The following is a 22,691-nucleotide window of genomic DNA, read 5'->3' as shown; positions in this document are numbered from 1 at the left end:
GAAAAAAATTCTTTATACCAAGATTCATGAAGACCAGGACAAAGTAAGACCTGGAATGGTGCCTGTTGCCTAGGAAGGCTATAGATGAATGAAGTGAAAGTGAAAGTCACTCAGCTATGTCCAACTTTTTGCGATCCCATGGACCGCACAGTCCATGGAACTCTCCAGGCCAGAATACTGGAGTGGGTAGCTGTTCCCTCCTCCAGGGGATCTTCCCAACCCAGGGACCGAACCCAGGTCTCCCACATTGCAGGTGGATTCTTTACCGTCTGAGCCACCAGGGAAGCCCAAAAATACTGGAGTGGGTAGCCTATCCCTTCTTCAGCAGATCTTCCTGACCCAGTTCTGCACTGCAGGTGGATTCTTTACCAGGGAACTTAGGTGGATATAAATAGGAGAAGGGAGTTGAGTTGAACTGAAGAATAAAAGGAAGGAAGCAAGCAAGGAGGGAGGTGATTTGGCCATGCTGTGTTTTTCAAGGTAGACAGGTTGTCCAGGAAGATGATGGGTGGAAACCATAAAAATAAAACCCAAGCCATACCTAGAGCAATAAATTGTGTGAAATGTTAATTGGGTTTTACTCTCAGAACTCTTCCTTTCATTATTCTGTTTAACACCAAACATTAAAAATTTAATCAGAAAATTCCATCTGGCCAACAATTTTAATTTATGAAATTCCTTTTGCTTCTGAAAATTAAAAGCAATCCTCTGAGTGAATTGAGAATTCTAAGAGAGCCCCAAACAGCCCTGAACAAAGACTCTGGAGTGTCATTTCCTTTTATATTGTAACATCATTGAGTCACTTGCAATCTATAAATAAACTTGTATTTTACAGGAATGCCTCTACAAAAAGCAGCAGCATGCTGGAATTCAATACACAAGGCTATTTTTAAAAGTGTTTTGATTTTTAAAAAATAATTATAGGCCCTAGATAACAAAAGAGTTAGAACTTGGCCTACTACAAGTTTTATGTTGCTTAACAAGCCTTTAAAACAATTCATCTACATCTGTGCTTTATTTTACATGCACATCAATGTTACTTGAAGATTTCATTGATTATGCTTGTCCTCTTCTACAGCAGGAAAATTGGGTTCACTGATATTCTGAAATCAGTAAGCAATGCTGTTTACCTTTAAACACACACACACACAAATATAAATAAACATGAATATATATACTTGGTGCTCCTGTTTTTAGTTCTCTTTGGTTTCCCTCGGGGTAAAATAAGGAGCTGTCTGATACAAAATGAATCTTTGATATAAAACTTGTTCCCTTAAAAACATACAAGGGAAGAGCAAAGAAAATTTTGAAGCAATGTTCATTATGGCAGGAAGGCATGTTCAACTGTAACTTTTGAAGAAATAGCATTATTAAATAATGAAAACTTTTGGCGTAAATATATTCCTCCAATTGAACTCATTAATCAATTCCATATCAGAGGATAACAGAGAAGAGTTCTTGACATAGAGGTTACTTTGATGAAACCAAATGCCTGGGAAACATTATAGTCTTTATCTTACATCAAAAGGCATAGACAGGGCTTCCCTGGTGGTCCGGTGGTTAAGAATCCACCTGCCAATGCAGGGGACATAGGTTCAATCCCTGGTCTGTGAAGATCCCACACGCCGAGGAACAACTAAGCCGGTGCCCCCCCACCCCCCCCACCGACTACTAAAGCCCACCCTACAGTCCCTGCTCTGCGACAACAGCAACCACCGTAGGGAGAAGCCCGGCCACAGCTGGAGAGCAGCTCCAGCTGGAGAGCAGCCCCCATTTGCCACAGCTGAGAAGCATCCCCCACTTGTCACAGCTGGAGAGGAGAGCAGTCCGCTCGCCACAGCTGGGGAGCAGCCCAGCTCGCCACAGCTGGAGCAAGCCGTGCACAGTAACAAAGACCTGGCATGGCCAAAAGCAAATACACCTTTCTTTAAAAAGACAGTGTAATATAGAAATTATCGAATTTGAAAATTTTAGACCTCAGAAAGTAAACGTTAACTGCTCTTTCAAGAAAATGGGCTTTGAAGTATAGGAAGAAAGGTGAGTATTCCTGCCTCTGTCTTGATTAACAATGATTAAATGTCTAGGTCTTATCTGTGTTTTTCCCTAGATAACAATCCATGGGTGGTTTTATCCTAGGAATCCCTTTGAAGAGAAGCAGACGACAGCCAAAGTCCCAGAGGCAGGAAAGGAGCTCAGTTATGTGGCTCATGTAACAGAAGCTGGTCGATTTTCCCTAATATGGCCTGTCTTGCCACAGTACACTCCAGACAGAGTGAAGGTTACAGCTTCCAAGCTTGTTGTTTCGTGACAATGGAAAATAAATAGCAGCATTTTTTTTTTTTGAAAGAAGAGAGAATAAACACATTTGATTCAACGGTGCCATAGAAATCCAACCAAAAATACATGCTCAATTTTATTTTTCAACTCCACGGACAACAACTATTAACTGACACAGTGAGACGCAGAGTTCGTGTGATCCATTACACAATAGAACCGATGCAAAGGGATATTATCACTTCGAAATAAGTGGCACCTTAGATCTCTCTTGGGCAAAGAGAACAGAAGGGTGTAAGGCTAAGGCTAGATAGAATTTCTAGAAAGACATAACAAACAATGTAAGCCAACAGCAAAATACTCTTGGTCTTCCTTTGGGGAAGTGAGCTACTATTCCAGGAAACAGAACGGCTGTGAGAGAGGTGGTTATATAGCTGCTCATGTCCTCCTGTCACAGACCCCAAGAGAAAGGCCCCATGCACCTAAAACGGTCGCTGGTCTTGAGAAGTAAGCACGATGAATCATTTTCTTTCCTAAACCCATGCTTCTTCATTTTGACATCTGCTCTGGACACAAAACTCAGAGAGATTGTGCAATGTCAAACCAACCCTCATGAATTGTGAGAACACTTCATGAGATTGTGTGTTTCAGTGTGGCAAGTAGAAGGGAACGCATTTAGTGAATAAATTTATATAAAATTTTAAAAGTCACAGGCTCCGAATCATGGCAAAATATTTCCCAGAGACACTTTGCCAATGTACTATGGCAACCCAAATAAAGACGAAAGCCTTAGAGAACACTGGGCTAGATGGGCCCTTGTTATTTGCAAGCATGGCATTTTATATAATCTTACTTGTCCATGTCTTTTGAAAAATACAGTATCCAGTCCTTTCCTTAACATCATTTCTTTTCATTATTACTACGTGTGAAAGGGGATGAAAGTGACTTTTAGCAGGAAAACTGGTCTAAGTGTAGAATCAACATCAACATGAAATCATTGTTGAGTCAAGTTATCGAATCTTATTCGTGAATTAGAATCTAGAGTAGGACTCCAACGAGGCATGAATAATGTCTGTGCTGGTCTTTCCCTCTCTAATTAGTATTCATGAATTGCTGGGCATTTTTTGCTGTCTCTCTCTTTGCATTTATCTCAGTCATTGTATCATTTGATTGCTAATGTGTTTGAATTGAGCTGCTTGATTTTAATTCAATCTGGCACCTCTTCACGGAGTACTAAATTTCCTTTCAACGGCCATACGTTGAACTGCAGGGATCCCTGAAGGCTCTGCCACCAGGAAGGTTTCAGCCTTTACTGCTTCATGCAGCCCACCCACTCTTGGTTCAAGGGCAGCCTAGATACAGAGATTCCAGCCCAGATACTCACAGGTAATGACACTGGTTACCTGGCAGGATGGGCAAGATAAACCTGTTCTCTTCTGTGCCGCCCTGTGGACTCTGACACATCCTCCCTTCCTAGCAAGTAGGGGTCCACCCACTGAGGGGAAAGTGTCATCAGAGCTTGTGCATCTTGGTGGCATAGCTCTGTTCCATCATAATTGTACTCCTTGAAATCTTTGGACTTAAACTTGAGAGACCCAGCTCTCATCCAAAAACATCATCTGTTTGAAATCTAAAAGCTTTTGATCATTATATGTGCATGATCCTAAAATAAGATACTGCTTAGAAGTGTGTGTGTACAAACTCTATAATTTTAAAGACCAAATACCCAATTTCAAAACACAACAGACAGAGCTTCTTAGTGCCTAGCGGGAATCTGAGCACATAGCTTCCAGGCGTGCTGAGCTTCACATGTTCTCCTGCCCATTACTAGCAACTCGGGAGTATCTTCTTTCAAGCAAGCTGTGTCAGGGGCATGTCGACAGGGGGAGTTTCTTTCTTACATATAATTCCTGACTGCTTCTAAGATTAGTCAGATTTCTAGAAAAGCAAAGGCCTGAGAAACAGCACACCATCCCTTGAGACCATCTCGAAAAAGGAGGGGCGTGGAGAGATGACAGTTCATGGACCAGGCGTGGCTCCTGGTGGTGATGCGCTGGTCCCTTCTTCCCCAGACAATACTTCATTTCTACTAACACACTGGACAGGATGTTCTATTTCCCTGCTTTGGAAGGAAGAAAAAGTTATAGATTTCTTTGCTCAGAGCAATCTTCCAGAAAAAGCAATTGTTCCCTCCACATCAGTATTTTACCAGAATCAAGACTTAAGGGTAAAAATAAAAGGAAATGAATCCTGTTCTCCCGATTTCCCAGCATGCATGTGTTCTCAGCATTTTTATCCCCTTAATGACACTCAACTGGGACCTATAAGGTGGTTTTTCTAAAAAGAAATTTTGTTTTCAAAATGCTTAAAAAAAAAAACCACCTGGACTTCCTCTCGTGCCCATGTACTTCCAACCTGAAAATGATGCTGTCCGTTTTTGTCATCTGTACATTATCTGCAGTAGACGCTATACTCCTTAGAGAATTTGTCCTGACCTTCCTCCCTCCCTACATGATGTAACATTCAAGACAGTAGGCTGGGTGTTATAACTGTAGAACAGATAGAAACTAACAGTTGCACAGAGGAGCTAAATGCCCAACCGTGTTTAAAAATACTCAGATAGCCATCCACGCCCAGTCTGTTAGGCTGCAAGGGGCATTTTGTTTTCTAGTCTGCTAGATATCTTTAAAGTGCTGCCTTTGTTTCCACAAAAGTCATTAGTCAAATAAAAGGTGAGTTAACACAATTTTCAGACTCAGAATTACATTCAAGTCAATTTTGAGAGAGACTGCCATGATACATTATTCAAATGAATCCTTTTCATTTTACTTGAAATTTCAATGTTTCCATTAAAATCGTTTACTTCGTTTTAAAAAAAATGGAAACAGGGCCATTTGCGTCATTCCCTCACATTGTACCCATGTTGCTGGAGAAGTTATAAATCTTAGAACATTGTTTCTATACATCATTTCCCCCATCTCAATCCAGCAAAAGAAGGAGAAGGAAAGTGCAATTAAATACCACTTAGATTTGAGGGAGAAATTATTTGTGTTTGGAAATCAATGTGTTTTCTACAGATACCTGAGGATTTTGAGGCAAGCACAGAGGTAAGCCAGTCTGTTCCAACTCTGGTGTTCAAAGACTCTCTCAAGAATACTAAACAAAACCAAATATGTTATTTTAGATATATTTCCTAACCATTGCCATTTATAAGTAACAACTTGAAATTCTGTCCTGGCTTACATATCTTTTCAAGAACCTGTTCTAAATTTATTTGTACTGTGTCAATTATGTGAATAAAATAAGAGCTGAGAGGCTCTCCCAAAGAAAAGGTTTTTGCTAGGAACCCTGTCCTAGGAACCTTCTGAGCTTCTTGAAAATGAAAACATCCATGTCTTCCAGATGACAGCCACCTTTTTGGTGAAACCAAAATAGCTCTCACAGCTCGAGAGCTGTCAGTAAGAGTTCTGACAGATATCAGAGTTGGCATGCAGGAGGGACACAAGAGAAACGGTCCCATAGTAGGAAGTTTGGTGGGAGCCCCTGACTAGGCAGGAGGAAAAACAATGCACTCCTAGGCACCAGACCACGCACAAGGGCACCAGGGGGCGCTGCTGGTGATGATAATCTGCGGGGAGAAGGGAGCCATCAGCTCCTGCGGGATTTTGAAAGGGTTGCATCATACGCATCAAGCTGGCAGGTCTCCAGTTGTTGAAGGGATCAAATATGTGCCCAGGATTTTCTCTCCCTCTAGTGGTAGGGCTTGCTCCTTGGAAGAAAAGCTATGACCAAACTAGACAGCATATTAAAAAACAGAGACATTAGCCAAAAATGTCCATCTAGTCAAAGCTACGGTTTTTCCAGGGGTCATGTATACATGAGTTGGACTATAAAGAAAGCTGAGCACCGAAGCATTGACGCTTTTGAGCTGTGGTGTTGGAGAAGACTCTTGAGAGTCTCTTGGACTGCAAAGAGATCCAACCAGTCTCTCCTAATGGAAATCAGTTCTGAATATTCATTGGAAGGACTGATGCTGAAGCTGAAACTCCAATACTATGGCCACCTGACATGAAGAAGTGACTCATTGGAAAAGACTCTGATGCTGGGAAAGATTGAAGGCAGTAGGAGAAAGGGATGACAGATGATGAGATGGTTGGATGCCATCACCAACACGATGGACGTGAGTTTGAGTAGGCTCCAGGAGTTGGTGATGGACAGGGAGGCCTGGTGTGCTGCAGTCCTTGGGGTTGTAAAGAGTTGGACACGACTGAGCAACTGAACTGACTGAATGCTGGGGCGGAATATGCTATTACTGCACGATACTACGTCATAAATGAAGATGAGTTTCCATTAGAGCACATTTTGCCCATGATATAAGGATTTTCACTAGGTGTGTTGCTCTCTTACAGAGGTTTCCAAACACCCTCAAACCCTTCACCCTAAGGAGTGAATTGCCTCCTAAGCAGGCTAATTGCCAGCGGGAAGATGGCAACGGTCTCCCTCTCCTTCTGGCTAAAGGATGCCCATTCTCACTTCTGAGATACAGGATGCTTCCTCCCCTCTGCAGTCCTATCACAGGTGGAGCCATGATTTGGCCAGAGACAACTCCCTTGACCCTGAGGCTGGGCCAGGTAAGCCTGAGGGCTGAGTAGGAAAGAGAAGGCAAGCTCACCCAGAGCAAAGATGGGAAACTCAGAGGAGTTTACTAGTAAAGGCTCTAAAGAGTGATCTGAACCTGATAGAGCCATAATTGGCTAGAGATAAATTCTGGAACCAATCTCCACTTCTACTTTATAGTCTCTGTCATTTCTCTCATTTTCAGCCATATGAAAATACTTCTGGTATAGCAACTTGGATCAGTGATAGCAGATGAAAAAATTAAAAGGATAGAAAAATTAAATAATTTTAATGAAAATAATTAAAGCTCCCTACCTGGTTGGAATAAATTGCATACTATTATAACTATACAATAGTATTAATGGAAATAGACCGTAGGTTACAGATGTCTAATCAACAGGTTGGGCCTCCCAGATGACGCAGTGGTAAGGAATTCTGCCAACGTGAGAGACTCAGGCTTAATCCCTGGGTGGCGAAGATCCCCTGGAGTAGGAAATGGCAACTCGCTCCAGTATTCTTGCCTGGAAAATTCCATGGACAGATGAGTCTGCTGGGTTGCAGTCTATGGAGTTGAAAAGAGTCGGCCACTACTGAGCTCACACATACACAATCAACAGGTTATTGATCAAAAACTGCAAATCTATCCATGTGACATATATGAAGTACACAGCTTTCCCCCCTGCTCAACATTCAGTTAGGCATCAATGATGCTTACTTGGTTTCTCCTCTTATACGTCTCCAAGGCAACCAAAGTCATATTTTCTGACAAATCTGTTCTTTTCTGATTTCCTTATCTCAGTGAGTAACTCCGTCAGCCATCCAGTTGTATAAAGCCAGAAATTCAGAAGTTACTTGACCCTCCCCTAGGCTTCCCCCATTATATCTAATCCAATACCAAGTCCTCCAATCTTACCTTCCCAATCTATCTCACAGAGGTCAATTTCTCTCTGCCTCCACCACCACACTATTCCATCATCTCCTTCCCACACAACTACTCTGAAGGGCATGTACTCCATTCTTTTGTCAAATGCATTCTTCACACAGCACTCCTTCAATCAACAAGCATTTCTGAGAGACCTACTTTGTACTTTGGTAATACTGTGTTGAATAAGGCAGACCGATTTCCCATTCTCAAGGAGCTTGTGGAGATGGAAGACAAACATCAGATAGTCACGAGCACTATGTGGAGTATTAATATAGGGCGATCTAATAGAGAATGGTGGAATAGCTGTTCTAAACTGTATGTTCAAATACAAGAAATCAGTGGGCGTTTCAAGAAGGGGATGCATTTTGAAGCAGGGAAAAAAAAAAGAAGTCCACTGGGATGAAGGTATTTGCTATCAAGGCTTCCGTTGTTACATAGTGTTTTCAAACACTGGCCAAGATCAAAAAGAAAAATTTAAAACCTTCCTGAAGTTTCAGTCTAGGTCTGTCTATATCCCAAGAACCTGTGCTGAAATATGGTCCTTATGGTCTATGTGAAAGCATCCTATTTTTGTTAACTTCTCTGTATGTCTAGTCTACCAAGAACGTAAGTTTCGTGAACATGATGGCTATATCTGCCTTGATCACTGCTGAATCCCCCGTGTCTAAGAACCATGCCGAGCATATTGGCATGCAAATAATTATTTCTTGCAGTTATGCTTACATTTGGGTCTGAAGTGGAAAAGGAAGCAGAAAAAAGAACTGAGTTGGGCGGTTCAGAAAGTCTTTACGGAGATGTCAAGGTCATTTACTTCAGCCCGACAGGTTAACTGGTATATAAAATCCCAGCCAGGTTTCTCAGCTTTCGATCTCTGGCACCGCCTGCTCTCTCTCACACGTGCTTACAGCTACAAACCTCTCCAACTCCCCGCTAGGAGGAGTCACACCTTCCCACCCAAAAACCCTCCCACTCTCCCGGCTCTTTCTGCTTCCCGCCCCTCCCCGCCCGGTTCCGGAAGCCTTCCGGTCGCAGTGCTCTCTGGTAATAGTAGTCTTCCGGTCCGAGTCTAGAGCGTTTTATCTAATTTCTTAGAACTACATTTCCCAGAGAGCCTTGCAGCAGAGGGAGGCTGTGTCACCTGATCAGGACTCTGGAGAGACAATGGCGGCGCCCATGTTGTGGTGGTGCTGTCCTGGAAGGCGGTTTGCTTTCGCCCGGGTTGGCTGCGGTTCTTGGCACAGAAGAGGGCCTCCGACTGGGTCCACGTCCACCGGGAAAAGGGGACAGAGCTCAGTGGCTCAGCAGCCCCACATCACAGCCCAGAAGCCGAGAAAAGGGTATACTATTTCATACCAGTATTGCCCACTTAAGTTGAGGTAGAACTGTGGGACTTGGGAGATGATGACCACTACAGACTTCCCTGGTGGCTCAGACGGTAAAGCCTCTGCCTACAATGCGGGAGACCCGGGTTCGATCCCTGGATCGGGAAGATTCCCTGGAGAAGGAAATGGCAACCCGCTCCAGTATTCTTGCCTGGAGAATCCCATGGCTAGAGGAGCTCGGTGGTCTGCAGTTCATGGGGTCGCAAAGAGTCGGACACCACTGAGCGACTTCACTTTAAAGCCCAGCCTTAAATCTGGAAGTTTTGGTGGGCGGGAACGTGTTGGGCTGTATGTTGCAGCCCTGAAATCTAAATAAAGACAGGAAACTGGCTGTCTTATCAGTCCCTACCCTACACATAAACCACTGTCTTCAGATAGCCTTATTTGGGTAATTTGAGAGTGTAAAATAGCAAGTGTTTTTTTTTTTAATATTTCACAGAAGAGTGGTTCAGTCACCTTAACTAGTAGTCAGCCCGTCAATAGAAGTGGGATCTTATTTAGCACAACTACGGGCCAGCAGTGTTTTAGTGGTAAAAAGGAGACTTTACCTACAAGTTCTGGATGGGTGGCCTAGAGTTAGAAAACACCACCTATCTGTGGAGGCCTTTCACGTTGAACGTGTGGTGTGTGTGTATAGACCTAGGAAGATGCAGCCAGTATGAGATCTTCCCTCTGGTTCTGTAGAGACTGTTGCTTATTTTGCTCAATATCCTCTGAACAGCTGCTTATATTTCACTGTATAAGACCTAAATGATATCTTTTCAAGTGCAGAAACATAAGGCATGTGTCAAATATTCATTTTTTCCTTTGAGATAGTTAGGTTGCTGTTATTTTTGCTTTTCTGTTTTTACAGAGGGGAAAATGTCCAGAAGTACTGGTTCTGTTTTTTTTCATTAAATTAGGTTGTTTCACTATGAAAAGTGAATGAAAAGTTTTTTTCTCTTATGTAATGAAACTGCAAAAAAACATTGAATTGGGTTTTAGTGAATGCAGATTTCTGATGACATCTTAGTTTAATTCCTCTCAATTATAGTTTGTGATTGCAAACTTTAAAAATAAGGAATTCATCAGTACTGTAAATACAGAACTTCATGTGTTGAAATGATTGAAGCAAAACCAAATGCATGTAAATAAAAATTTTGATAATACAGAAAATTGCTTGAGGAAAGAGCAGGATAGGAACACACAGAATATGGAGAGCGTATGTGTATACCAGGCCATCTGCAGATTGCCCAGGATACATGGGTTTGATAATAACCCATAGAATAAGCACACTTAGATGAACCTAGGGAGACCTGTGTATGGAATGTTCATACAGACCCAGCAGAGTAGGAGTGACCAGACAAGAGATTATTGTAGCATTTGAACTGCACTATTGCAGCTTCTTGGGTGTGTTAGCAATTAAGTTTAAAACATGCAAAGGAACCTGACACTAAGTGTCTGGAATTTAATGTGATTTGGGGAACCAGGAGGGAAAAAAAAAGCCACTTGTGATGATTTAATGTTTTCCTTTGTGCAGAATTCCGAAGAATATCGGTTAGTAGTAATCCATTTTATCTGTATCACTATGGTTACTTTACTTGCAAACCGTTGTTAGAAAATGAATTCAAAACATGACTGAGAATTTCCCTTCCTTTTTAAATAATGAGATGTACAACTATTTACCATTATTTCTCTAGTAGTGAAATCCTGTTTCTGTTAATTCTAAAAATGTTCACAAAATCAGCTTTCTTTATGTACTGAGTGATTAACTGGCAAAGGACAGTTAATTTAGAAAATGGTGCTTCTCATTAAAGTCAGCCAAACAGTCTCCACCTGATAACCATTTCTAAACTGTTTTCAGATCCCGTATTGTTCCTTTCTGTTACCTTGTTTTCACCGTGAACTCTTTCTTTGTCATGTTATAAATGAATATTGTTTTATTGCTTTATTCTTGGTGTTCATTTTGCATTACTTTTAATTTAGTTACCCAATACAATGTAACACATTTTTTAAAGTAGAATATACGATTTTAATAAGTTAAAAGCGCAAGTGGGAAGTATTAGTAACATTTGCAGTTTAAGCTCATAGAAATTCACTCATGGTAATAGATCTAACCTAATGACTTCTTGGCCATTATGTTCTCCTCTTTAGTGACCGTGAATGGGCAGCTGTAGTAGGATTGGAAATTCATGCCCAGATTGCCTCCAACTCCAAACTCTTTTCTGGATCTCAAGTCCACTTTGCAGCTCCTCCCAATTCTTTGGTATCTTTTTTTGATGCATCTCTACCTGGAACTTTGCCGGTAAGGTTTTCATTTAATGCTGTTTTCATTTGCAAAATGTTCATCCTTCACTGAACATAACTCTTAGGAAATACTTGTTTAGGAAACTTTGATTGGAGTGGGATGGACTCACTGTTTTCTAAAGACTCATCTCTGAATTCTAAGTGTAAATGTCATCTGTTTGTTCATACATACATCTCACTCGCAGTTTAGAATGTCTGCTGAATACTAGAAAGTCTGTACTGTGAACTGAAATAGAAGGACGAGCAACTGTCTTTGTCTTTGAGAAGTTCAAAGGCGAGTTAGGGAGATGTGTCCTGTGTGAGTACTGTGTGATTATTCCTGTGAAGGTCATAAGCACAGTTTAGTTTTGGATCCCCGAGGAGGGATACCTAGTTCAGTATGAGGATTGTTGTGAGAAATCAGGGAAGGGATGTGGTTCGTTAAGGAAAGGTCTTTGGGGGAGGAGGTGTCCGAGCTAGCTGAGAAGCCAGGTCGGAGTCAGGCAGGTACCTGGGGAAGGAGGAGAAGTCTGGCCAGTGGAAGCAGCATATGTCACATGATATTACAGTGTACAGTTCATAATGAGTGTGGTTTTGAAAGTTAAGAAGGGCTCAGTAATGCAGAGAAAGTCAACCATACAGTGCTTTGAATTAATCACTCATTTGTCTGCTCCTTTTCACTAAAACCCAAGGAATGACTGGGTCCAGTGTACCCATCAGCAAGATTTTTAGCATGTATTTTCATATAGGTGGTTTAATTTTTGAAGAAAAGGATGGAAGGAACAGTGTGACTATTTGGGCTAATACTTGGCTCATAGTCTGTCCAGGACACGCATTATCAACTGGATGTGGGGTTTCCTGCCAGCCTTTCAGGGAAAGTGTATCTGATGGTGATGGGAGGAGGGAGTGGTTGTCCTGGGTGAATTCTGTGCTCTCTAACATTTAAATACAAGTGAAAACTGTTTAAACCGAGCTCTGGCAGGAGTGCAGGAGCAGAAGTTTACTTTTCCCAGAGTCACAGCCCAGAGGAGAAGGCCATGGGCAGCTGCTCCCGTGTACCTGCTGTACTCAGGGTTTTGGCTGTACTGGGGCAGCGTCTGTGTCTTGGAATTGTTCCTTACTTGCACTTTTTGTCCTGGACGACCCCTATTCCTGTAAACCCTATCTAGCTGCTGCTGCTGCTGCTTCAGTTGTGTCTGACTTTGTGCGACCCCATAGACAGCACCCCACCAGGCTCTGCCATCCCTGGGATTCTCCAGGCAAGAACACTGGAGTGGGTTGCCATTTCCTTCTCCAGTGCGTGAAAGTGAAAGTGAAGTCGCTCAGTCGTGCCCAACTCAGCAACCCCACGGACTGCAGCCCACCAGGCTCCTACGTCCGTGGGATTCTCCAGGCAAGAGTACTGGAGTGGGGTGCCATCACCTTCTCCGAAACCCTGTCTAGGGTCGTCTTTGAATTGCTGTTGGGTCTTTCTGGGAGAAGACAAGCACAGGAGTGTCTTGCCCACCTTTCTCACTTACTTCCTCTGCCTTAGCGCATCTGTTTATGGAGAGATTGTTTTTGTTTGTGAAGAGTTATAGTTTACATTTTTCAGTTATAAATGTATGAATTCTCTTTGGGGGCAGAGAGTCAAATATAGTAGAAATAAATATCTATTTAGACAAACAATTCATCACACCTTTCCTTTCTTCCTTCTGAGCTCAGAATTTTTTTTTCCCACATGGTGGTTCGTTATCAAGAGACTAGACTTAACTGCAGAGTTCTTTCTAGGTTTTTCCAGCTGGGAATGTAGTATCAGTTCAGTTCAGTCGCTCAGTCTTGTCCGGCTCTTTGCGACCCTATGAACCACAGCACGCCAGGCCTCCCTGTCCATCAATAACTCGTGGAGTTCACCCAAACCCATGTCCGTTGTGTCGGTGATACCATCCAGCCATCTCATCCTCTGTCGTCCCCTTCTCTTGCCCTCAATCTTTCCCAGCATCAGGGTCTTTTCAAATGAGTCAGCTCTTTGCATCAGGTGGCCAGAGTATTGGAATTTCAGCTTCAGCATCAGTCCTTCCATGAACACTCAGGACTCATCTCCTTTAGGATGGACTGGTTGGATCTCTTTGCAGTCCAAGAGACTCTCGAGTCTTCTCCAGTACCATAGTTCAAAAGCATCAGTTCGTCTGCGCTCAGCTTTCTTTATAGTCCAACTCTCACATCCATTCATGACCACTGGAAAAACCATAGCCTTGACTAGATAGACCTTTGTTGACAAAGTAATGTCTCTGCTTTTCAATATGCAGTCTAGGTTGGTCATAACTTTAACATCTCTTTGCAGCTAAGCAGGTTTTCTGTAGATGTGGCTGTGTGTGTGTGCTAAGTCTCTTCAGTTGCGTCCAACTCTTTGTGACCTTTTGACTGTAGTCTGCCAGACTCCTCAGTCCATGGGATTCTCCAGGCTAAATGTGGTCAAATGTTAGAGACAATTCAAAGTAGCTAAATGTCAGCATGCCCTGAAAGACGTCTCATCATGCCCTAAAGAAGAAGATACTTGCCCAGGGATAAGCATCATCGGTGTGATAGTGAAGGTGTTTGGGACATTGAAGTGTTGAGAGCTTGACTTACAGTCCTTAAATGACAACTGAAGGCTAGAAATCCAGTTCGCTTGAGCTGGGATTTGTTTTTCCTCTCTGGAGTCTACTATACTCATGGTTTGAGCAGCCTAATGATTCTCTCAGCAGAGCTCATCTGCCTTTTTCAGAAATGCTTCTGTCTTTTAAAAGACCTGTTTTAGTATGTGACCCAGGTTACACCAAAACTGCCAGAATAAGACGTCACTCTCACAGCACTTCAAAACCCAGCGGTGTATCTATATAGAAGTTTTAAATATACTGAAACATTGAGACAGTTGGCCTTTGTTAAGCCTGTGGAGCTGGTTTACTGATGCTCTGATATTCTGACTCTGCATTTGGTGATTTTTTTTACCAAAAATGATGACCATTTGTCAGATATGCTGACTGGATAAGAAAAAAGGTTAGATAAGAGTTTTGTCTTCGTGAGCTTGACAAGTGAGCAGGCAGTTGCAGTACCGTTCAGTGAACTTGCTGGTAGCGGGAGTACAAGGAGAGACGTTTAACACAGGCATAAGGAATTGGCAGAATTTGGCCAGATAAAAGTGAGTGGTAAATACAGAGACCAGAAGAGAAACAGGACATGGCTTGATCTAGAAGCTGAAAGAAAGCTGATGCATTGTAGCCCTGGAGAAGGACATGGCCACCCACTCCAGTATCCTTGCCTGGAGAATCAATGGACAGAGAATCCCAGCAGTCCATGGGGTCACACAGAGTTGCACACTACTGAAGTGACTTAGCACGCACGCACACATGCACGCATTGTAGCCTAGAACTTGAAGATGGCACAGCAAGAGGGGAAGCTGGCGTGGAAAGCGTAGTCTGTACCACACAAGCCTCACTAAGCAGTGTGCATCCCACTGCAGAGAGGTCCAGGGTCAGAAGCTCCAAGGGATGGAGCTTTGGGAGTGAGTACACACGGTGTCAGACTTACTAAGGGTCAAGTGAGGTAAGGCCTGGGCAGGGGCCATTGACTATTAATGGGGTATCCTTTGCAAGAATGGCTCCAGTAGATTGATGGGGGGAGGAGGGAGGTGACAGAAGATAAACTCAGGGATGTTGAGGCAGAGGTGAGAGCTGAGCAACTGTTCCAAGAAGCTTGGCGCAGGAGGGAAGGAGAATGCAGGAGAGAGTTCCCTGGTGGCGCAGTGGTTAGGACTCGGCACTCTCACCGCCTGCACCTGGGTTTGACCTCTGGCCAGGAAGCGAAGTTCCCATGAGCTGTGCAGTGTGGCAAAGAGAAAGAAGACCAAAAACCATGACTTATCACTGATGATACTATTGTTTTTAAAAGAGGGAGTGGAATTCAGTGGTTAGGACTGTTGAGCTCTCACTGCCAAGGGCCTGGGTTTGATCTAGTTGGCCAGATAAATAAATACAGAGAGGTGATTTTTTTTAAAGGTAGGGAAAGGGATAGTTAGGGAGTTTGGAATTTACGTGTACACACTATATTTAACATGGACAACCAGCAAAGATCTACTATATGGCACAGGGCACTCTGCTCAGTGTTACGTGGCAGCCTGGATGAGAGCGGGCTTGGGGGAGGAATAGATGCATGTATACGTATGGCTGAGTCCCTTCACTGTCCACCTGAAACTGTCACAGCATTGCTAGTTGGCTCTGCTCCCAAATAAAGTAAGAGGTTTAATTTAAAAAAAAACTTCTCAGTTTCCTTAATGTTGGAGAAACTTGAGATGGTTTTAATGATGATGAATTATAGTCAACAGTAAGGTAACATCCCCTTAAAAATATGTTAAGAGGGTAGATCTCATGTTAAATGTTTTTACTGCAATAAAGCACAATAAAAAACACTTTTGATGCTGATGAGAAGGAGCCAATGACAAAGGGGCAATTAAAGAGGCTTTTGACTGGTGTGGCGAGTTGGACATATACATGTTCATCTGCCTCTCCCAGCCCCAAAGAAACGCCACTGAAATGACGGCCAAAGAATTCAAATGTTGTGAACCTGTGAGAGATGGGAGAGGAGACCAGACTGCAGGAGAGAAGGTAGATGCAGGAGGGCCTGACTCAGCAGAAGGAGTTAAGGTGAGCCAGGAGAGGGACAGAAAGCCTGCAGAAAGAGCACAGGTCAGGAAGGAGCTGCGTGCCCTGGGCAGCCCCAGGAAGGGTCCCGGTGTGAGAGCCGCAGGTATTGTGGAGGGCCAGGGGCGGGTGAAGAGAGAGGGCTTAATTCATCGTCTAGATTCAGAGCAGGTAGACCTGAGATCCTCTTCCTGCCCTTTTACAACTGCTCTAGCCCCACAGGGATGTGCAGTCTGGGGAGAAATTCAGCTGCTGACACACTCCCCCAGAGATCCCAGGCACTGGGGTCAGACAGTGTCTGTACTCTGAACCCTGGGGCCTGCCTGCGCCTTTCCCAGTATGACCATCTCTCCTCTTTCTCACCCCCCACTCCTTAAGCAGCAATCCACAGGAACCTGACAGAACTTGACATCTAGGGGGATCTTAGTGAAAAAAAAAGCCCATCACTGACTCAATGGACATGAGTTTGAGCAAGCTCCGGGAGATGGTGAAGGACAGGGACGCCTGGTGTGCAGCAGTCCACGGGGTCACAAAGAGACAGACATGACTGAGTGACTGAACAACAGCGGAAAAAAAACCTACCAGCCACCTCACTGACTGTCCTAGTGTGAAGGCCACCAATCAACAAGGCCTGGGTATTTACACAGAGCTTTAAATCAGCATTTTGGTACCTTACTTTAAAATAGAAATTGACAGCCCCAGATTACCAGACATTTGAAGAAATTCTCCAGTGTAGCAGACAGGGCCCAAAATAAAAGGAAAACTGAAAGAAATCAGAGGCAACAGATAACACATAGGGTAAAAATACTTTAAAAATTAAAAGCTTCTATAAATATCCTCAGAAAGATAAGGTAGTTGTATCTTTGAAACAGGAATATGATACCACCTTGTTTATAAAATAAACAATCAGAACAGAAGCTTTAAAATTAGGATGGAAAAAAAAAAGTCCAGAAGAGTCAGAATATAAAATCAAATCTTTCAGAAAGAATAACACACATACAATGAATTGGACAGTAGGGGCAAAAAAGTAGGAAATTGAGAAAATCAATCCAGGTTGTCCAGCCTCTGATTAATAGGAGTTCCAAAAGAGAGGAAGTAGACAAGGGAAAATTGTTAAACAATGACACGGATGAGTCTCTCAGAACTGCAGGACACGAGTCTCCAAATCAGAAGGGCCTGCCAGTGCCCCAATACAAGGAATGAAAATAGCCTCCAGGGCAGGCCCGCCACCATGAACTAAGGGAACACAACACCAGTGAGAATAGATAGCTGGCGGGAAGCTGCTGTATAACACAGCGAGCCCAGCCTGGCACCCTGTGACCAGCTGGAGTGGTGGGGTGGGAGGGAGGGGAGATATACATGTATATGACTGATTTCAGCTGTTGTAAGGCAGAGACCAACACAACATCGTAAAGCAGTTATCCTCCAATTTTAAAAAATCTGACAACAACCCAAAAAGAGAAGATACTAGAACGAAGAACAAAGGCCTGCGAATCAGTCCTGTTGGACTTCTCAAAGCAGCGCTTAGAGCTGGGAGATGATGGAATAGTGCCTTTTCAAGTCTTAGGGAAAAAATCATTCTAAACTGGAATTCTGTGTCCACCACTACAAATCAAGTGTAGCCGTAGAATAATTATATTTTCAGACAGGCAGGTTCTCGACAAATCATCTTTCCAATAAAAAGGAACCTGCTGGAGGCATAGAGAGGTTCTGGGTTGCCGGCTCTGCTAGAGACCTAGAGAGCCTCGCAGGAGAGGAGGGGATGGCTCTGGAACAGAGAGGTTTCCAGAAAGAAAGGGAGGGCGGAGGGAACAGCAGGTATCTAGTGCTTGTGTAGATAAGAGATTTTTACAAGGAAACCGGAGCCTTTCATTGATTTTATTGAAGTGTAGTTGATTTATAATGTGTTAATTTCTACTCTACAGCAAAGTGACTCGGTTTTATGCGTGTATACAGACATACACACGCACACACGTTCTTTTTCATATTCTTTTCCATTATAGTTTATCGTAGGATTTTGAATATAGCTCCCTGTGCTGTGAAGCGTCTGCGTGTGCGTGTGCTAAGTCACTTCAGTCGTGTCCGACTCTTTGCAACCCTGTGGGCTGTCGGTCACCAGGCCCCTCTGTCCATGGGATTCTCCAGGCCGGAATACTGGAGTGGGGTGCCATGCCCTCCTCCAGGGGACCTTCCCGACCCAGGGATCGAGCCTGAGCCTCTCACGTCTCCTGCATTGGCAGGTGGGTTCTCTCCCGCTGAATGCCGCCTGGGAAGACCTGGTCCATCCATTCTGTATGTAATAGCTTGTATCTGCTGATCGCAAACTGCCAGCCTGTTTCTGCTCCACCTTGCCCCGCCTTGGCAGCTACGAGTCTGTTTTCTATGTCTGTGAGTCTGAGAAACTGGAGTCTTAGAAAATAATAAGAATAGGCAATAAAATTAAGCAAATGATAAAATGAAAAGCCTACAAACTCCAAGAAGAAGCAAAGCGTTCAACAAAGGAAACGTGATTGGAATGTACTGAGCAGCTCAGCAGACACATATTTACACAGTAATAACAAACACCAGCCATTCATTTAACAAAAACTGGGATGTAATTGGGATATTGGCAAGTCAAAGAACTAAATTGTTATCTACCATAATCGGAAGTCATGTCCTAAATTGATAAAGTAAGAAAAAAGTAACCTGAGGCTGTGCTTTAGGAATATTTTGGAGCCACAATTAGGAGCAGTCTCTTTCTCCTTTTCAGGCCCTAACTTGATTGGTTTTTGTTTTTGTTTAATTGGCTGTTATTTCTTTTAGCTTTTCATTTTTTAAATAGGCAATGAGTGAAAGATTTAGAGCTCCCAAGAGATGGATTATGAGGTAAAAAGTTTTTCAACAAGATTTTTGTATCAAGATAATATTAAGTAATAATCAGATATTACCTCTGCTATTTCTCAGCCTTCTGATGGTGAAATTTTCTCTTTTTTTTCCCCGAAGTTGGAACAGTGACCGTACCCCACCCATTCCCTCAGCTATAAATCCTGCCCTTACCCCCTGTTATGGGGAAAGGCTCGTTCACATTCTAGACCCTTCACGCCCAGGCTCAACCACATGGAGGTGTCCCTGCTTCCCCATGGGTGGGGTGGCCTGCTGATTACCAACCTGACTTTCCACTTGAATGTCATTCAGGCCATCATGGGCTTGCACTTAGGGGTGGCTTATTTTGTTCTTAAATGGATAAGTAATAAGCATGGGTAAATTCCATGGGACAGAGTAAGACATAAAAGTGTTGCAAAACATCTCACCTTGTAATTTACGTAAATCATCTCTTGGGAATGGCATGGGCCAAAGTCTGGTGGCTTCATATTCCAAAAACAACCATGTTGGGTTATGGGGACAGTTCGTCAAGTCTGTCTTCTTCCCAGATTAAGGCAGGATTGTCGCATGGCAAATGGCCAAGAGCCATGCCCAGAAACTGATGCCTTGTTCCAAGGTCCCCTGGCACAGCTTATTACTTAAAAATAGGAAGATAAATACCAGACACAACAGCTCAGAGATCTGAAGGTGATTCAAGACTGTCGAGGGGTGCAGGTGGGTGGCAGGAACTGCTGATTTTCCTTATAAATTATAAGGAAATTTATACATACGTGTAATATTTTGTTAAACAGTTGAAACTTAGATTTAAAGGAGTGATATATGGGGGAGAGAGTCATTGATAGAATTGGGTTCCTGAGAAAGCGGGGGCTGTCCCTGGAGCTGAAGAAGACAGCTCTTGCCCTGCAACCTCAGGGAAGGGGAGCCCTCCACTCATGACTGGAGGCAACTTTCGGGGCTGGGTTGCGGAAGCTTGGGAGGCTTCCCTGGTGGCTCAGACAGTAAAGAATCTGCCTGCAGTGCAGGAGAGCCGGATTCGATCTGTGGGTTGGGAAGATCCCCTGGAGAAGGAAATGGCAGCCCACTCCAGTATTCTTGCCTGGAAAATCCCATGGACAGAGGAGCCTGGTGGGCTACAGTTCACGAGATCACAAAGAGGAGGACACGGCTGAGGGACGTTCCCAGCTCCCTTCTGACTTTTCCTTCTTTAGCTAACGCTGTCTCTTGGATCTCATGCTCCTCCTCGGTGCTCTTTCCTGCCTCTGTTGGTGTGTTTGGATTTGGGGTTTGTGGGTGAGACGCTCTCTGAGCTTGTCTGTGCCTCCCATCATGCCTGTTTCTCCCTGGCTCTTGAGCGACAGTAGAGAATCCCAAGCTGACAGGCCTGTCTGCTCAGCACACGGAAGGCTCGATTTCCTTGTCTTCAGGCATTCGTTCCAGCGAGAAGTCTGCTCCTTTCCATGTTCCCACTCTCGTGGCTCTGACCAGGATGCGTCCAGGAACGGAAGTGTCCTGCTCTGTGCTCTGTGTGATTTCTCCGCTTACAGACTCAGCCCAGGACGGTGGCCGTGTCACTGGCAGGATTCACAGTGGCTCTGCTGGCCCCCTTTGGGCTTAAGGGACGGTTTCTCCATTCGTTTTTGGGCCCCCAGCTGCCACACTGCCGGGGTGATGAGCCCTTCAAGCCCCATGTCTATGCTGGCACAGGGCCAGGGGCTCTCATTGCTCAAGACTCTCTTTTCACCCGAGGTGTGTGGTGCTTGCCTCTTCCATGTGAACTCATTTGGTGGCACAGATTTTCTGGCTGGACCAGGATTCCGTGGCTCCTGTCAGCTCCCTGCCCCAGTGGAATCCCAGCCTTGACTTCTTTGCCTTAGGTGCTTGAAATCGCCAGCGTCTGGTGTCTCTTCAGCCTGGTTAACAAGGTTAGTGACAGTAAGGTCCACTCACATTTACCGAGTGCTTTCTTTATGTGTGTGTACTTGTTTTAACCTTGTCAACCCTATGGGGCAGTTTCTGTCAATATTCCAGTTAGGTAGTAAGCGGAGAAGTCAGTCTGTTGTTCCATGTCCAGTTCTAACTGTTACTTCTTGAATTGCATACAGATTTCTCAAGAGGCAGGTCAGGTGGTCTGGTATTCCCATCTCTTTCAGAATTTTCCACACTTTATTGTGATCCACATAGTCAATGGCTTTGGCAAAGCAGAAATAGATGTTTTTTTCGAACTGTTTTGCTTTTTCCATGATCCAACGGATGTTGGCTATTTCATCTCTGGTTCCTCTGCCTTTTCTAAATCCAGCTTGAACATCTGGAATTTCATGGTTCACGTATTGCTGAAGCCTGGCTTGGAGAATTCTGAGCATTACTTTACTAGCATGTGAGATGAGTGCAATTGTGTGGTAGTTTGAGCAATCTTTGGCATTGCCTTTCTTTGGAATTGGAATGAAAACTGACCTTTTCCAGTCCTGTGGCCACTGCTGAGTTTTCCAAATTTGCTGGCATATTGAGTGCAGCACTTTCACAGCATCATCTTTCAGGATTTGAAATAGCTCAACTAGACTTCCATCACCTCCACTAGCTTTGTTCGTAGTGATGCTTTCTAAGGCCCACTTGACTTCACATTCCAGGATGTCTGGCTCTAGGTGAGTAATCACACCATCATGGTTATCTGGGTTGTGAAGATCTTTTTTGTACAGTTCTTCTGTGTATTCTTGCCACCTCCTCTTAATATCTTCTGCTTCTGTTAGGTCCATACCATTTCTGTCCTCTGTTGAGCCCATCTTGGCATGAAATGTTTCCTTGGTATCTCTAATTTTCTTGAAAAGATCTCTAGTCTTTCCCATTCTGCTGTTTTCCTCTATTTCTTTGCACTGATCACGGAGGAAGGCTTTCTTATCTCTCCTTGCTATTCTTTGGAACTCTGCATTCAAATGGGTATACTTTTCCTTTTCTCCTTTGCCTTTTGCTTCTCTTCTTTTCACAGCTATTTGTAAGGCCTCCTCAGACAACCATTTTGCCTTTTTGCATTTCTTTTTCTTGGGGATGTTCTTGATCCCTGTCTCCTGTACAATGTCATGAACTTCCGTCCATAGTTCTTCAGGCAGTCTGTCTATCAGGTCTAATCCCATGAGTCTATTTGGAAAAGAGCAAGTCAAGGCTGTATATTGTCACCCTGCTTATTTAACTTATATACAGAGTATATCATGAGAAATGCTGGACTGGATGAACCACACGCTGGAATCAAGATTGCCGGGAGAAATATCAATAACCTCAGATAGGCAGATGACACCATCCTTACGGCAGCAAGCAAAGGAGAACTAAAGAGCTTCTTGATGAAAGTGAAAGAGGAGAGTGAAAAAGTTGGCTTAAAACTCAACATTCAAAAAACTAAGATTGTGGCATCCAGTCCCATCAAATCACGGCAAATAGATGGGGAAACAGTAGAAACAGTGGCTGACTTTATTTTTTGGGCTCCAAAATCACTGCAGATGGTGACAGCAGCCTTGAAATTAAAGGATGCTTTCTCCTTGGAAGAAAAGTTATGACCAACCTAGACAGCTTATTAAAAAGCAGAGACATTACTTAACCAGCAAAAGTACATCTAGTCGAAGCTATGGTTTTTCCAGTAGTCATGTATGGATGTAAGAGTTGGACTATAAAGAAAGCTGAGTGCCGAAGAATTGATGCTTTTGAACTGTGGTATTGGAGAAG

The 22,691-nt window shown here is 43.6% G+C and overlaps 1 protein-coding gene across 2 annotated transcripts in view; it reads left to right on the top strand.

Annotated features, from left to right (window-relative positions):
- GATB (glutamyl-tRNA amidotransferase subunit B) overlaps nt 8,931-22,691 on the top strand; it is a 97,006-nt gene continuing 83,245 nt past the window's right edge. Inside the window, exons 1-2 of one of the 2 annotated variants that reach the window (XM_013970498.2) lie at nt 8,931-9,153; nt 11,332-11,482. In XM_013970498.2, the coding sequence (XP_013825952.1) occupies nt 8,978-9,153; nt 11,332-11,482 (327 nt within the window). In that variant the 5' untranslated portion in view covers nt 8,931-8,977. The remainder of the gene's footprint in view (nt 9,154-11,331; nt 11,483-22,691) is intronic. The other variant, XM_018061600.1, reaches the window with a different exon arrangement.

Source organism: Capra hircus, chromosome 17 (assembly GCF_001704415.2).
Source record: "Capra hircus breed San Clemente chromosome 17, ASM170441v1, whole genome shotgun sequence".
In the NCBI taxonomy this organism is placed as follows: Eukaryota; Metazoa; Chordata; class Mammalia; order Artiodactyla; family Bovidae; genus Capra; species Capra hircus.
The sequence above is the reverse complement of the archived record's forward strand: the minus strand, read 5'-3'. Positions and strand labels throughout refer to the sequence as shown.